The sequence below is a fragment of the Mus caroli genome, unplaced genomic scaffold, assembly GCF_978045245.1.
Source record: "Mus caroli unplaced genomic scaffold, Mus_caroli_1 scaffold_9, whole genome shotgun sequence".
NCBI classification, from domain to species: Eukaryota; Metazoa; Chordata; class Mammalia; order Rodentia; family Muridae; genus Mus; species Mus caroli.
Window position 1 is genome coordinate 86,222,679 of NW_028227264.1, and position 13,697 is coordinate 86,236,375.

At 46.1% G+C, this 13,697-nt stretch overlaps 2 protein-coding genes across 3 annotated transcripts in view; both read left to right on the forward strand.

Annotated features, from left to right (window-relative positions):
- Positions 1-1,901, forward strand: part of LOC110303963 (tetratricopeptide repeat protein 41) — a 72,613-nt gene extending 70,712 nt beyond the window's left edge. For both annotated transcript variants that reach the window (XM_029482185.2, XM_021175204.2), the window contains exons 15-16: positions 1,005-1,134; positions 1,230-1,901. In XM_029482185.2, coding sequence (XP_029338045.1) covers positions 1,005-1,134; positions 1,230-1,896 — 797 coding nt within the window. In that variant the 3' untranslated portion in view covers positions 1,897-1,901. The remainder of the gene's footprint in view (positions 1-1,004; positions 1,135-1,229) is intronic.
- A 2,261-nt stretch (positions 1,902-4,162) lies between these two features.
- Nt5dc3 (5'-nucleotidase domain containing 3) overlaps positions 4,163-13,697 on the forward strand; it is a 54,811-nt gene continuing 45,276 nt past the window's right edge. Inside the window, exon 1 of the mRNA XM_021174524.3 lies at positions 4,163-4,441. Within this exon, the coding sequence (XP_021030183.1) occupies positions 4,240-4,441 (202 nt within the window). The 5' untranslated portion in view covers positions 4,163-4,239. The remainder of the gene's footprint in view (positions 4,442-13,697) is intronic.

The following is a 13,697-nucleotide window of genomic DNA, read 5'->3' on the forward strand; positions in this document are numbered from 1 at the left end:
AAAAGAAAAAAAATAATAAAAAAAATCAGCAGTTCTAAAAATAGCAAAAATGGATAAATGAAAACCACCTTAAAACCAGATTTTAAAAGAATCTGTTTTGACCTTTAACATACTTCAGAGAATTAATATTGAATTAATATTGACAACGGCACCTGACAGCAAAGGTTCTTTTCCTTTTTTTGGTTTGGAAAAAATTTAAACATATCAAATTTTGAGAACAGTACAATGAACCACGGTAACATTCACCAGCTTTTAACACTTCACTGCATTTGTATTGTTTACACACACACACACACACACACACACACACTTCCACATACACGCACACATGTACACACTTTTTGGGATCATCGAAAGATGGTTGCAGTTGTGTCTCTGTCTACTTCCAAGAATGTTTTCAAGGTACAAGGACAGCACAACCACAATCCAATAATCAAGTTAGGAAACAGAACTAGGATGTAAGATGATTATCGGTTGAATGGCCAACGATCAATAATCTCCACAGATTCTCTTCCTATAGTGTAGCAGTATTATCAGTGATAGCACCTTGGGTTTCAATCCCAGAATATCCTATTCAGTTTGCCTGTGTGTATGTGTGTGTGTGTGCGCATGTGTGCGTGTGTTCGTTGTTGTTGCTGTTGTTGAGGATGGAGCGCATGCTGGGCCCGCTCCCTACACCTGAGCTGCTCTCCTGATTCTCCTGAGGGCTTGGTTGCACTTACTTGTCTCTTTCAGCTGACAGCACTGTCCCCTCCCATCTTCGTCCCCCTTCTCTTCTTCCTTTTTTATGTCTGAAGAGTGTCTAGTCAGCTTCTGTCTCTTCTACTCAGACCTAGTATCCTTGTATCCGTATCTGACCGTTTCTTCACGCCAGATGAAGGTGACAATGTCTTTGGCAGGGTATTAGGACAGATGGTGCTCTAATGCTGGCCTTATAAATCTTTTACATGTATAAAGGTAGTAATTAAAAAAACCTCTAACATTCTCTTTTCCCATCTCTCCAGCAGGCCAGCTGTTGTCAGGTGACTTCTGCCATCATGCCACAATGGAGGCAGTCAGCTATTTGTATAGGTCACTTGATTTAAGGGCAGCTCACCTGGGGCCTTCCCATGCTTCCATTGAGGGAATACTACAGTGAGTTTCTTTTGCATGTCTCAAAAAGAAGTAGACTTTCTGAGTATTTGTGTTAATAGACAGCTATGTTTTGACACATTTTTGATCTTTTGCAGCCTTCTAAGGGAAATCCAGAGGTCCCGGGGCAGGAGGTCTTGGCCTCAAAGCATGAACCATCTATTCCCTAACGGTTCTAGGTATGGCTTTTCATTATGGGAGAATGTGCCTAAATTAAACTTCCACAGTGCTCAGAGTTCTGACACAGTGAACACTGCAATGTGTATGAATATACGTAGGTTTCAGAGAGTTAAAAGCACACAGCCTTCTCTGGTTTCAGAAAAACCAAAATATGTTCCCGGCAGAGGAAAGAAGACCTTGGCTCCAATTCTGTGCAAGTCTGGTGAGGAAAAGTTCCAACATCAGGCTTCAGATTCACAAATATGGAATAGTCCAAGAAGGCAACCTCCCAGGAAAAAGGCAGCCTGTCCCCTTAAGACGGTCTCGCTCATTGACAAGAATGGCTTGGTGAGACTCTCAAGGCAGAGTGTTTCTTCTGCTGAGCTGGACAGCAGAAAGGACCTGATCACTTCCATCTGCCGGCAACCCCTGCAGCCACCTCGTAGTGCAGACAATCCCTGGAAGTCCATATCGGAACTCGTGTCAGAAAAGTGGCTCTTCCACACTCCTCAGTACTGTTTCACTCCTCAGAAGCCAGTCTTCCCAAGAAGATCTCAGATTGAATCAAAATTGCTGAAGACCTCAAATGACCCCAATAAGGAATAAAAATAATTTTGGGCTGTTTTGTACTTTGAGTTTTTACTCATTTCTCTTGAAAGGCATATGTGTGTGTGTGGTACAAGTGCGCACACACGTGTTTGTGTGTAGGTCAGAGGTCGATGTCAGTGTTCTCATGCTTTCCCTTTTATTTTTTGAGATCTCACTGAAACTTGGGCTCGGGGATTCTATTCGCCAAGTAGTCAGTGAGCACCAGGGGGCTTCTTCTTTGTGCTGAGGCCATAGGAACTGGCTGTCATTTTTTTATAGCAGTGCTGGCGCATGCACGCAAGCTCTTAACAGACTAAGCCAGCTCCCTAGCACCTATTTGGGATTCTTTCATCAGATATTTTCTTTTAATGCTGCAGGAGTGATCACTATCCAGGTCTGGGGATTCAGTTTTCTTACTCTCTTATAATGCTATATCTGGTTTTAGTTAAAAAGAGTGGGTTTCAAGTGATCCACGTTTCGTGATTCCACAGGGTCCTGTAGTCTAAGAGAATATATAGAAGCACTCTTACCAATCGTAATTTTAAAAAAAAATTCTATAGTATATTTTGACTTAAAAATTCACCTAAGTAAAATTGATGATTGTTATCACCAAAACTTTTTATTAGTATAAATAAGAAAAGATAGGAAGTGAAATGTCCTCAAGTTATAGAGGAAGCTTTTAATGACCAGAGCCCATGGATTTGATAGCTTATCTATTTGCACATTTTATTGTCCTCCATTTTATCATTGATCCATAAAACATTAACCTGTAACAGTTAAGGATTACTTTCTAGCTATCGTCCTCCCTACCACCCAACAGAAGAGGGGACTCAGCTCTGTGACATTAGGCAAGCAATCTCACCTCTGTTTGTGCCTTGGTTTCATTGTATTTAAAGGAGAGACGCGGTACTTTCCTTTCAGGACAGCTGGGAAGAGTGTATGCGATAAAATACACAGCCAGCTTTCCATTAATGGTTTTCATTATCAGTCAGGAACTAGCTCCAGTGTCATCATCTTCCACAAAAACATCTGACTCTTCCAGCCCACAACTTAAAGAGTCGCTAATGCTTGGGGTTGTCTCACACTGTGCCCTGTCTGTCTCATCATTCCAGCCATTCCCACTATTACCCCCCCCCCCCAGTGGTCACCATGGGGTACTTTGGGAATTCCTTGGGGCCCAGTGTTTCTTAGGCAGGTCTTGAATTGGTGATAGAAAGTCCCGCAGGAGCCCAGTCCGACTCAGTGCATACAAAAATGGCGCCTGGTAGGGTGGCTACTGTTACTTGGCTATTAGTGGAGTTCCAAGGCATGGAATAAGTGCAGTTAAGCAAGTGAGTGGAGCAGGTACCAAGCGTGCTGTCAACGTGGGCAGGAGACTGCTAATCATGTCCGGAGGACCTCTCTGGAGGTGGGAACCCGGCTTTCCAGAGGCGTGCACTGTTAAGGAAATTTACATTGATCTGGATGGAGTCTTCAGGGGCAGGATCTTGCAGATGACTTTAGGCCTCGAGTGTAATCTCCGCCAGCAACTCTTTAAAGGGCATCTCTTGGATAGGCCCAAGGTGAGCCTCAGGGCAGTCTCAGAGAGGCATCTGAGATCCAGGAGATACCTGCAGAAGCCTTTGACACGGAGTGGGTCGCATTCCAGAGACTGGGATCAGAGATGCGTGCTGAGTACACTCATCAATGCAATCAGAATTGGGGCCCGCCACGGAAGGCAAGAGGAAAGTAGAGCAGAATCTTGCTGGCAGCGATAGGGTCGGAGATGAGTCATCCTAGTCCTTGTGGCTTCAACCACCCTCCGCCCCGTCCTGCCTCGCGGGTCAGGAAGTGACCGCAGCCGATCGGGCGCTGAGCCCTGGAAGCTACGGCCACGCCCCACCCGGTTTCTCTAAGGCCTCGCCCTTGACTCCGCCTTTGACTCAACCCAGACTCCGTCCCACTCCATTTCCACAGGCCCACACCTGACCCAGCCTCTAACTGGCCTAGGCCCCCGGCTCTGTCTCCCCAGGTTCGGTCCCTGACTCTGCCTCTGACGCAATCGAGATGGTCCCACTCATTCTCTCTCTAGACGCTATTCTTTACTCAGCCGGGGCATTCCTCTTTCCAACCAGGCCCCGCCCCTGACTCAGCTCAGGCCCCACCTATCCCGCTGCTCCTAGCCTATTCCTTGACCCCGCCTCCCGCTTCCCTCTAGACCCCGCCCACCTCCCCAGCCCCGCCCCCAGCTCCGCCCAGGCCCCGCCCCACCGTGGGTGGCTCTTGGGCCGCGCCGCCACTTGATCAGACGTAGGAACTGCCGGCGTGCGTCCCGGAGCCTCGCGACGCTGGTCATCCGTGCCTCGGCAGCTTAGAGGCAGCATGGCCACGGTGGCAGCGGCGGCCCGTGGGGCCGGGGCGAGGGCGGCAGCAGGGCTGCGGAGCTGCGGCGGGGCTGTGGCTCGAGAACGACCGCGCGCAGGCTGCGCTCGGCGCCTGTGCACTGCCCCGGCTGCCCCGGCTGCCGTGGACATGAAAAGCTACCTGTGGGCGCGCTACCACGAGGCGAAGAGGAGCACGGACGGTGAGTGCGCGTCCCAGCTTGCGCCGCCCACTCGAGGACCTCTCGGGTCCCCCCGCACCCTACCTCTGTCGCGCGGCCCCCGCGGGGAAGGCGACTCTAAAACTTTGCTACTCTTTTTTGGCTTTCCCCCGCCGGGGAAGCTATTTCATACCTGGGGATTGTTAAATGTGGAGTGTATATCGGAAGTACTCCGGGCCGCTGCGAGGGTTCCAAGGGCGTCCGTAGGAAGACATTCTCCCAAACACCGTTAGGTGTCATTCACCCTGGGAATGATAGTAGCAGCCCAGCTTGCTGCCGCGCTGTCCTAGACAGGCTCCAGCGCAGGCGACTGGGTCAGGAGGTTGAGCCGGTCTCCCTTTTGCAGGGTGGAGTAGATAAAATGTTCTGTTTGAAAGGGGAGGGTGGTCTGGTTATCCACGGCTCTCTGCGAGGAAAAGAGGAATACTTGTAGTCAGGTGAACTGAGAATGAGCTTGGCTGGGCGGTTAGGGAATCCGAGAAGGAATGGAAAGAGGAACCAGATTATAATAGTGTCAGGTATTGATGTCGACTCTGAGTCTCCCATAACCTCCGGAGGAGGGCGTCATGTCCATTATGTAGACCGGAAGGGCGAGCAAGGGGCCTAAGCAAAAACTGGTTTTGACTCAGGGTCGGGAATCCATTGTCCTGTGTGTTGCTTTGTGCTCCTTGCAGTCAAACGTTTGGAACCTGGAGTAAAGGGCCAGTGAAGCGCAGACACTGAAGCTATCGGAGGACACTCGGGATTTAATAGTGATTTGGGGAGGGGGGTGGTTTGGGGAGGGTGCTACACGTGGAAGAGGGTCGGTGAGGGAACATTTTGTAGGATTTCCACTTGCATCTTTGGCCACATGCCTGTTCAAGTGAAACAAAACCCACTTGGAATATCTTCACAACACATTCAGAGTTGTAAGCAATGGAGACTTCTTTGAAAGAGTGGCTTATTGGTTTTGGCCAGGCAAGTGTTTTGAGATGGGTTGTGTATTCCAGGCCTTAAAGTCAGGAGTCTCCCGTGTGTTCTATCCTTCTAGGTGGGTGCGGGTGGGAACCACCATGCCAGGCAAACGTGTGTCCTGTCAGGGCCCTGTCAGCTCTTCTCTCTTGCTTTTTTTCCTCTTTCTTTTTGGTCTTTTTGAGACAGGGTTTTAAGGTAACCTTAAACTTGAAGCAATCCTCCTGCCTCAGTCTTTCAAGTGCTGGAGTTATAGACACGAACGACTCACTACTCCTGTCTTTTTTTTTTTTTTTTTTGATGTTGTTGTTTTGTTTTTTGTTTTTTGTTTTTTAAGACAGGATTTTTCTGTGTAGTCCTGGACTCACTCTGTAGACCTGGGTGGCCTCGAACTCAGAGAGATCTCCTGTCTCTCTCCTGGAGTCCTGGGATTAAAGGCGTGTGCCACTACGCCAAGCTATTCTGTATTTTTGGTTAAAAACTTTACTGACATGTATGGAGAGAATAAAATACAGAAACCCCTATACAATATTTAAACCCATTTGGCTGTGGGATTGGGACAATCCACACATGTCCTCTTGAGGAGTGAACTATGGTTAAATGACTCTGTTTTAGTATGTATCTACTATAGAACAATACTTAACAATAAAAAGAAAAGTACCATTCATCTAACATACAAAAAAATTGTATATTTTAGGGAGTTACACTGTGGAGTGTGTGGGTGGGGGGGAAGCCAGTCTCCAAAGGTTGAAGGGTAATTGCATCTCTAGAAGAAACTAGAGGTAAAATTTCTTCTATCTTGATATTTTGGACAGGGTTACTTCTTGTGGCCTGTGAGAATTAGAGAGGTCCTGAAGTTTGTTTACCCATACAGAAAATGGGGGTATTACTGACTTGGTAGAGTTTTGGTATGGTGTAATGAGTCCCCCCCCCACCCCTCCCAGTTAGTCTCTGGAATAAAGCAGTATTGCCCCCCTCCCAGTTAGTCTCTGGGAATAAAGCAGTATTGGGTTGTAGACAGAGATCAGTCCTGGGGAGTGTCGGTTTGGGGTGCTAAGTCTGGAGCATGAAAAGCTGAGTCTCTTCCTCTCTGGCCCTTAGTTGCAGTAAGGGGATAGATAACATGGCTTGGTGTTTCTTCCTCCTCCTCTTCCTCTTCCTCTTCCTCTTTTTCCTCTTTCTCCTCCTCCTCCTTCTTTTTCTTCTCCTCCTCCTTCTTCTCTTCCTCCTCTTCTTTCTCCTCTTTCTTTTCTTCCTCCTTCTCCTTTTTTATTTTTATTTTTTAGTTTTTGAGACAGGGTCTTTCTGTAGAGCCCCAGCTGTCCTGGAACTCTGCTTTGTAGACCAGGCTAGCCTGGAACTCACAGATATCTTTCTGGTTCTAAGATTAAAGTCCTGCACCACTGTACCTGGCCCTAACATAGCATTTTTTTTTTTTTAGCCTGAGCCCATCTCCTGCAGATGTTGTTACTTATGCAGGTACATGGTGTATGCAGGTCCCCTCACTGCAGGCTTGGCTCATGATGTGCTTTGCCTTTTTTGTCTCATTTGAGTCCTCATCTTCTCTACCCTCTTCCAGCTGATGTCTGTGCCCATGTGAGCAGGCATTAAGTCTCCAGCAGAGGGTGTTAAGGTTGTTGATCCTCAAGTGTGACTCTGGGCTGAGGTGCCTGCCTGTGCCAGACTGTGGAGCCGCCTGACAGGGATGTGGAGTCTGGAAGAGGGATAGGGGCTGCATCGATGACTGGCTGTGTCTATGTGTGTGTATACTCGTGAGCACACAGAAGTCTGCCACACACCCCTTCCCTCTCCCCCAGTAATCCCCTCAGGATAAAATGGTTTTACTTTCCTACTGTTTGATTCTGACAGAAGAATCTTATTTCCTGGTCACTTGATCCCTGTAATCACGACAGTGGTTTCAGGCCTAGCCCTTGAAATGCCTGCCAGGCAAGGGGTGTGATTTTTAGATTTTGTTATAATACGCTCTTCCTCAGTCCTTGTTTCTCTCCATTTTAATTGAAATTTATTAAAAAAAACAAAAATTTCAAGTCGGCTTTGGATATACAGAGAAACTTATAGTTTCTGTAAAGCCTGCAGTCGGCTTCTGTTCTGAGCCCCTCCCTCCCTCCCTCCCTCCCTCCCTCCCTCCCTCCCTCTCTCCCTCCTTCCCTCCTTCCCTCTTCTCCCTCTTCCTCACTTTCTTTTTAAAGGAGCTAATCTGCTCTAGCTGGGCTCATTAGAATTCATGCCCCTTTGGTGAGGTCATAGTGGAAGAAGGTAAACTCTGAGTTACTGTAGAGTGCCACAGACTTTATTCAGGGATGTGGAAGGGTTTATTCAAAGTTCAGGGCTGAAAGAAGTTGATAGTCCATCAGAAATTAGGTATTTGTGAGGACTGGGAATGTGATTCAGTAAGGAAGAGAACTTCCTGCAAGCATAGGGTCTGAGTTTTAGATCCCAGAACCCACATAAAAGGCTCAGGGGCGCCTCCCTGAGCCACCAGCTAGCAGGTGGGGAGACCAGAGGATTACTGGGGCTTGCTGGACAGACAGGCTTACAAAACAAAACAAAACCAACCAACCAAACAAATAAAAACAAAACCAAACAAAAACCCAAATGAACAAACAAAAAAGCCCAGCAAGCTGTGGGTTCAGTGAGAGATGCTGTCTGCAGGCAGTAAGGCAGAATGGTAGAGGACATCTGATACTCTCCTCTGGCCTCTGCACCAGTGCACATTGGGCATGCACACACAAACGAGTGCATGTAGGCATATACTGTACATACACACACACACACACACACACACACACACACACTGCTTAGGTACTTAGCAGGGAATATTGTTGCCAGCAGAATAGGTACAAAGTCAGCATTGGACACAAAGATAATTAATTCTCACTATACATAATGTGTTCCTCAGTAAGTTATGGCACACATGCGTTCCTCAAGGGGCTGCAGTAGGTTAGAGAGATGCTCTTCAGTAATTGTCAAGTTAGACTCACATTGCTCAGACTGTTCCACAGTCTTCTGAGAGATGGAGCTAGGGGAAAAATAAATCCACATGAAAGGTTTTCTTTCTTCTTTTCTCTTCTTTTCTCTTCTTTTCTTTTCTCTTCTTTTCTTTTCTTTTCTTTTCTTTTCTTTTCTTTTCTTTTCTTTCTTTATAGCTAGGCTTTTCAGTACTAGCTTTGAAAGTCATGCGTCTCCAAGAGAAAGGATGTCAGTATCTTGCTTCCTGGATAAATTTGACCTTGAAGCCCTGTGTTTTGTGTTAATAACCCTATTTCGGGGTTCTGTATTTTGGAATTTCTAATAATTTTTTAGTTCGAATTCATGTTACTAATAGTGGCTGATTCTTCGTAGTCCAACCGGAAGTGCGCTCCCTTCTGCACTTGAGAATGGCAGGATATGGAGGCAGGAGTCCATTTAAGAGCCTGCAGAATCTTTGTACTGTGTCCTTAGGTAAATAGGCTTGTTTGCGCTATTAAATTACACTTGGCAATTGTACACTCACAAGCCGTTTTATGTGTGATTCCCATTGGTTTCCTGAATCATATCCCAATGTTGGTTTGGTTTTCTGTTATTCCAAACATGTAAAAAGACTCATATCCTGGATGATACACACTGACACAGCTCAGCATAGAGACTTAATTGTACCTACCTGGGTTGTTGGTATTGGGGATCCAACCCACAACCCAGGGCTCTGTATATGTTATGTAAGTATTGTAAGATCTCCAGCCCAGCAATGTTTGTAGAAAGGCTTTTTTTTTTTTTTTTTTCCCAAGACAGGGTTTCTCTGTATAGCTCTGGCTGTCCTGGAACTCACTTTGTAGACCAGGCTGGCCTCAAACTCAGAAATCCACCTGTCTCTGCCTCCCAAGTGCTGGGATCAAAGGCGTGTGCCACCACACCCAACTCGTAGAAAGGCTTCTTAAATGAGCCAGCACTACCAAGGTTGAGAAATACTGATTTTTAAATTTTAATGTTTTTTGTTTGTTTGTTTGTTTGTTTGTTTGTTTTTGTCTTCAAAGGCTGGTATCAAAATTACCATTTAATCTCCCTTACTATTTTGTCTTCTTCTCTACACTTCTCAGGATGCATTCCTCAGTGAAAGAAAACAAATTAACTCCAGATATTTTTTTGTTTGGTTTTCTTTGGGTTTTTTTCTAGCCTTGGCTGGTCTCGAACTCTCGGTGCAACCTAGAATGACCTTGAGCTCCTGATCTTCCTGTCTCCTTTTTGTGCTGGGATCACAATAGTTCCTTGATGGCTGGTTTTTATGGGTGCTGAGCTTGAGCTTGGAGCTTTGTGCATGCTATCGACTGAGCCACATTCCCAACCCCAATTCCACGTATTAAATGGTAGCTCATTCAGCTAACTTCACAGTGGTTTCAGAGAATCTTGGTCCTCAGCAGCAAAAGTCAGGCTATGGATGAATCATTCAGTTGGAGAGATGATTCAGTGGGTAAAGAGCTTGTCATGTAAGCAGGGGAACAGGGCCCCCTAAACCCACTGTAAAGGCGAGACGAGGAACTGTATCAGTGAGCTCTGAGTTCAGCTGAGACACATATCTCTCTCTCACACACACAGAGACACACACACAAGACACAAGGGAGGAAGGGAGGGAGGGAGGGGGAGGGGGAGAGAGAAAGACAGAGAGACAGACAGAGGTCTCTTTATTTTATCCAGGCAAGGTTCTTGGCACAGGTTGAGTTGTTGTTGTTGTTGTTTGGTTTTTCCGTAGCATAAGCTCAATCTCATGATTCTCCTGCCCTAGCACCCTAAGTGTTGGGATCACAAGCTTTTCCCAGCACACGTTGGGCACAGATTATAGATAGATGCTAATTAAAGGTGATTTTTAAGCACAGTAATGCTGCAGTTGAGGTGTCTGCTTGGAGGCAGAAGTCAGGGGTGACTCAGGGATGATAAACCAAAGTGAGGGGAGGTGTTGCATAGGGGTGAGGCTGGAGAGGGCTGGCTGAAGAGAGGGCTTTTATTTCTTGGCTGGATGGTAGGATGTGGGCTTTTTTTCTATTGTGTTTGTACCTTTCTTGGCATCTTACAAGTAGCACAATCTGTTCTTTAGAAATGGCCCTTTATTTTAGGTGGACAGTGTTGATAGTTCTCTGGTCGTAGACACCATTAGTAGTGATAAGGAAAGGACTTGGACAAACATCCTACATTGTAACTTTCAACCCTTCCCTTTGTTAGATGGGGTGGACATTGACAGTCTTGGGACTCTTTGTTGATAGCCCCACTTGGCATCTGCTTGCCTTTAAAGCTACTAACTTTTGAATAGCTGAATCACAAAGCTATTCTTGTGTATATGGCTGCTTTAAAAAAGACAATGACATTCAGGTGTCATCTCTGGGACAGTTTGGTGTATGGTCTAGTTTGTCCATCTCTCTTGGTCCTGGCTGCAGGGAGTGGTGCACTCTGCCCGCTTCATAGTGGAGGGAAGTGCCTGGCTCTCTTTGGGGTAAGCAGCTGGTAAGCTAAGATGCCCTTGGAGGTCAATGTTGGCTGCAGTCCTTCTGCCCTCATGCATGGTCAGCAAAATCACACTGTCCTTTCTGAACTGACTGTATATGTCATAGAGAAGGGAAGGGAAGAGAAAAAAACTTTTCTGACAGCTTTATAATTTCCCACGTTGAAAGCATATGTTGGTTGGTTAAAGAACTGTTTCCTTCAGTGTGTCTTCTACACACCAGATTGTATCTGGAAGCCTGTGGTCCTATTTTATTAAGTCAACTCCTGCACAGTATGGTACAGCTAGTACAGAGGGGGTTGGGAGAGGATAGCTGGTTGAGACTGGGCTTTATAGGAAAGCTTCCTAGTTAGTGAGTTGTTTCTTCACTTTAGGTGACTTTTTTCCCCCAAGACTTTATATTTATTGTGTGGAGGTCAAAGGATGATCTTTGGGAGTTGGTTCTCACCTGCCTTTATGTGGTTTTGGGTGGTTGAACTCATGTTGTCAGACTTAGGCAACAAGCGCCTTTACCTGCTGAGCTGTCTCACTAGCCCAGCTTTTTAGTTTATCGTGTTTTTTTTTTTTTTTTTTTTTAAAGATTTATTTGTTGTTATATGTAAGTACACTGTAGCTATCTTCAGACACCCCAGAAGAGGGTGTCAGATCTCATTACGGATGGTTGTAAGCCACCATGTGGTTGCTGGGATTTGAACTCAGGACCTTTGGAAGAGCAATCAGTGCTGATGAGCCATCTCTCCAGCCCTTATCGTGGTTTTGAGGAAGTGTTTCGTGCTAAGTGAATTGATCAGATATTGATGTAAAACCTGGGTACAGGGCTGAGGCTGTGGCTTAGTTATTACTTGTGTTGTGATGTGGTACCTAGATCTGTATAAAGCCAGGTGTGGACTCATGCTTGCAATGTCAGCATCTTGGCCGGAAGAGAGTATCAGATGCCGTAAGCTGTAGATGGTTGTGAGCCTTCATGTGGGTGCTAGAGCTTGAACCTGAGTCCACTGGATGAGAAGTAGCTCGTTGCTCTAACTACTGAGCCATCTCTCCAGCCCCATTTTTGTCTTTGCTTTTTTTGAATATATACGAGCAGCTCATTTAATAGCAGAGTGTATCACTTTTACCCATTTTGGACTCACTGATTTAGCAAGAAGTATGCTTTAAAAAGATGCATTTTTATTTTATGTGTCTCAGTGTTTGCCTGCCTGTGTGTATATGCTTTACGTGTGTGCCTGGTGACAGCCGAGAGAAAGCATCTGATGTCCTGTAGATGCCTATGAGCTGCCATGTGGGCGCTGGGAACAGAATCCTGCCCCTCTGCAAGAGCAGCTGGTGCCTGTAACCACTGAGTTGTCTCTCCAGCCCCTTAGCAAATTCTTGTGATTATCATTAGTGAGGTAGTTACTTTAAAATAGTAGGCGAGATAGGTATAGCTAAGACAGCTCTTTTCTGTTTTGTCTTTAGAACTTTTTATAAACTTAGATTTCTTCAGAGAATAGTTTTTTAAGGGGTTCAGTACATAGTTGGCATTATATAGTTGAGGTCTTGGGCTAAGGACTTTGCATCATAACCCCCCAAACCTCTTATTTATTTATTCGCTTTACATCCCAATTAAGCCCCTCCTCTCCCCTCCCAGTCTCACCCTCACATACTCCTCCCCCTCTCCTTAGAGAAGGGGAAGCACCCCCCCCCCATGGGTACCAGTGCACCTTGGCATATCAAGTTGCAGCAGGACTAAGCACGTCCTCTCCCACTGAGGCCAGACAAGGCAGTCCAGCTAGGGGAAGGGGATCCACGTTCAGTCAGTAGAGTCAGAGACAGCCCCTACTCCAGTTGTTAGGGGACTCACATGAAGATCAAGCTGCACAGATGTTAAATATGTGCAGAGGCCTAGGTCCAACTCATGCATGCTCTTTGGTTGGTGGTTTGGTCTCTGTGAGCCCCCAGGACTCAGCCCACAAAACTTCTTAAAGATCCTGGAAACTTTATATAGAATTATATTTGTTGGTGCATTGAAATTAAAATGGAGAGGTTGTAAAAAATGTACGTAGCGATTTGTTTAATGTAATAATAGTTACCTGTTAACATAAATGGCTTATTTATTTATTTATTTATTTATTTACTTGGGGGCGAGGGTTTCTCTGTGTAGGCCTGGCTGTCTAGGAATTCACTCTATAGACCAGGCTGGCTTCTAGCTCAGAGATCCACCTGCCTCTGCCTCCTGAGGGCTGGGATGAAAGGTGTGTGCTATCACCACCCAGCCAAGCATGGCTTATTTTTATTAAACAAACAAACAAACAAAAAGATTTTCCAAAATAAAAATGCTTAGGGGATCAGCATGGTTTTATAGTTTTGCAAATTTCTGTGATATGCAGATTACTAGAGGAGTCCTGGGTTCTCTGGTTGATTCTGCGCTCAGTCACTTGGAGTACAGACTTCATGAAGCCTCTGGGAAATGCCACTGTATGCGAGGGTGAAGAGAGCCAAGGCAGCCGCCAGTCTCTGTCTGACTCTTGCCCCCAGTCATAGCCTGCAGGTTGCAGGGCATGCATTTGCAATCACAGCCTGCGAGTTGCAGGGTATACATTTGTGCCCTGATAGCTCTGGAGCAGATCCCTGGGCTGAGGCCAAGCTGCTGGCAAGAATTCATCTTTGCCCTTCCAGCTTCTGGTGTTCTTTGTACCCCCTTTCATTTTCAAAATTGGAAATAGCTCATTGAAGTCTCCTTGCACCTCCTCATTTCGTGGACACGTGGTCCTGCCTGGCTTCCATTTCCACGTCCAAGGACCTTGCAGTTACAGTAGGGCC